Source organism: Cyprinodon variegatus, unplaced genomic scaffold, assembly GCF_000732505.1.
Source record: "Cyprinodon variegatus isolate N-32 unplaced genomic scaffold, C_variegatus-1.0 Scaffold1854, whole genome shotgun sequence".
In the NCBI taxonomy this organism is placed as follows: domain Eukaryota; kingdom Metazoa; phylum Chordata; class Actinopteri; order Cyprinodontiformes; family Cyprinodontidae; genus Cyprinodon; species Cyprinodon variegatus.
The window spans coordinates 30,909-33,235 of record NW_015152307.1 but is presented as its reverse complement, the minus strand read 5'-3'; the positions used below and the strand labels follow the sequence as shown (position 1 = coordinate 33,235).

Here is a 2,327-nt window from a genome sequence, read left to right as displayed (position 1 = left end):
ACCAATCACCCTAAATTAAGGAAATCGGGGCCGATTTATCGGTGCACCCCTAGGCTTTTTTCCGTCTTACAAACACCAAACCTTCCAAAGATGGCTGAGCTCGCTGTGAACTGGAGCAAAAACGGATCAATTCTGATGAATCTTTTAGATCTCTTAGTTTGGGACACAGAAGGTAAGTGAATGCATCACCTCTTCTCCTCTTCCAGCTGATTGACCAGCTCCAGCTTGTCTTTCTGTGTGCTGGCCAGCATGGTTTGGACCTGCTGCATGGCGCTCTCGTTTTCAGCGACATACTGTGGACACAAAGAGGACGACTGCTTCAGGTCGCTGGCTTAAACACACCTGAACCTCCACTCTGGTCATTGGCTGTTTTCATACCTGTACATGTTGCGCTTTGAGGACGCTCAGTTCCTTCTCCACCTCGCAGATGTGGCTGGTTGCCTTGGCAACCTCAGCTCGCTCCAGGTCCCTTTCGGCCAGCAGCTGCTCAATGTGCTGCTGCTTCTCCTTGAGGGCCTCCTGGAGCGCCGTGGTGCCCGAGATTTTACGGGCGTAGCGGGACGACGTCTCCGTCAGCTGAAAGGGAGACGGAAGAGGAAGCATCGATCGAAGGTTAGAGGGACGAAAAGCACCTGCTCCATCAGCTCCCTGGGATTCTGCTGCCGAAATACTTATTTAAAGTTTGCAGTTGTTAAAAAAATAAAAGAGACATTCATGACATGGAAAAAAACTAACTTTTTAATGTGATGTTTATGGAAACGGAGTCAAAAAAAAAAAAAGAAATTCTATTATTCTATTGCAGAAAATGTTTTAGATTTGAAAGAAATGAGTTTTACAACTAACATTAACCGCAGTGACGCGTCGGCTAGAAGCTGCTCGGCTGCATCGAGTGTTGATTGCTTCTGCTTGAGTTCACCAAAAGGTCAACACATTTGCAGCCAAATTATCTGCAGCTGAATTTTCTCCAAATAAAAATCCAGCTTAAGGAATACAATGTGTAAAAAAAAAAAGCAGTGAAAGTGAATTTCTTTGCTCTGTACTTGTGACAATGTGATGATAATAAATCCTATTCTGATGAATAGAACAAGGTTCTCTTTTTTGGGTTTTATCTGTAGTTAAATCACTTGTTCAGAAGTTAACTTTTCTTTTTAAATTATAAAATATTCTACAGTGTTTCCTGATTTTTCCACACGTCTTCATTTATATGCTACAGGAAAATACCAGCTACAGTCATCATGGGGAGGCCAGAGAATCATGTGGCCTGTGCTGCAGAGCTTGCTCTCTCTGGCAGCAGTTAGGAGGAACTCATGAAGGAACACAGAGAGGTGAGATGTTAAGGAAGCTACTCGTCTGCAAGAGAAGAGCAGGCAGAAATCCTTTAGGAAACGAAAGACTGAAGATCATCGTATTGTTTGGGAGATCTGGGAAAAAACTGCCCAAAACTGTGACTATAGAGCAGGATGAAAACACTTCTTCAAAGTCCAGGAAGTATTCAGTGATTATGTGTGGATTTACCAAAATAGCAAAGTATCGTACTGAAAAGCAAGTGACAAAAACGTCAGAAAATAAACTTTCTCAGTTTATCTCTCAGGATTTCATTAAAAAGTTATTATGTCTCTTCAGTAAAACAAATTAAATTGTCTATTATTATCATTATTAATATCAAAACTGAAAATCTTTAAAAGAGACTTTAAATTTCCTGTTTGAGGATATTGTAAACTGCAATATATATTTTGTCCTCTAGAGGGACCTCTTTTCAAACCTATCCATGTCTGAGGCTCTCTTCCAACTCTGCAAGTTTAACTTGAACAGAATTAAACACAGATAATAAGGTGATGTTGGAAGGATTAGCTAAGAACGAAGAATACAAAGACTTTTAGAGATATTTCATTTCTAGAAAAAGCAGAATATATATCCAAAGAAGAAGGAAGTTCATCACTGATTCTTGTTGTAGGCTCTATATTTCTGTTCCTACACATCAGGCATGCATTTAATAAATAAACCGCTGCTCTTTAGTCCTGAATGAAACTGTGACGGACCAAACATTGCGCCTTTAGAGTATCTGCTGCAGGGTGATCAGCCAGATAATCACAGAGCCTGCTTTCTTTGCCGTCTCGCGGCGCTGCCAACAATTAAGGAAAGTAGAAGGGAGTGTTCTCCATCCAAGCGCTGGCTTGTAACCAGAAGCTAAAATCAATGTGAGATACTCCGATGCCCCGTCTGCTGCCAGGATCTAAGCCTTTACGACACAGAGCCTCTGAGATGAGCACATTTATCAAGCATGATTAAAATAAATGAACTAGTTTCACAGAGTAAAGCAAAACTTG

General features: G+C 41.1%; 1 protein-coding gene across 1 annotated transcript in view; it reads right to left on the bottom strand.

Moving 5' to 3' along the window:
* clip2 (CAP-Gly domain containing linker protein 2) overlaps positions 1–2,327 on the bottom strand; it is a 39,420-nt gene that overhangs the window by 26,877 nt on the left and 10,216 nt on the right. The window contains exons 4-5 of the mRNA XM_015404777.1: positions 379–576; positions 190–293 (exon numbers count right to left, since the gene is read on the bottom strand). Coding sequence (XP_015260263.1) covers positions 190–293; positions 379–576 — 302 coding nt within the window. The remainder of the gene's footprint in view (positions 1–189; positions 294–378; positions 577–2,327) is intronic.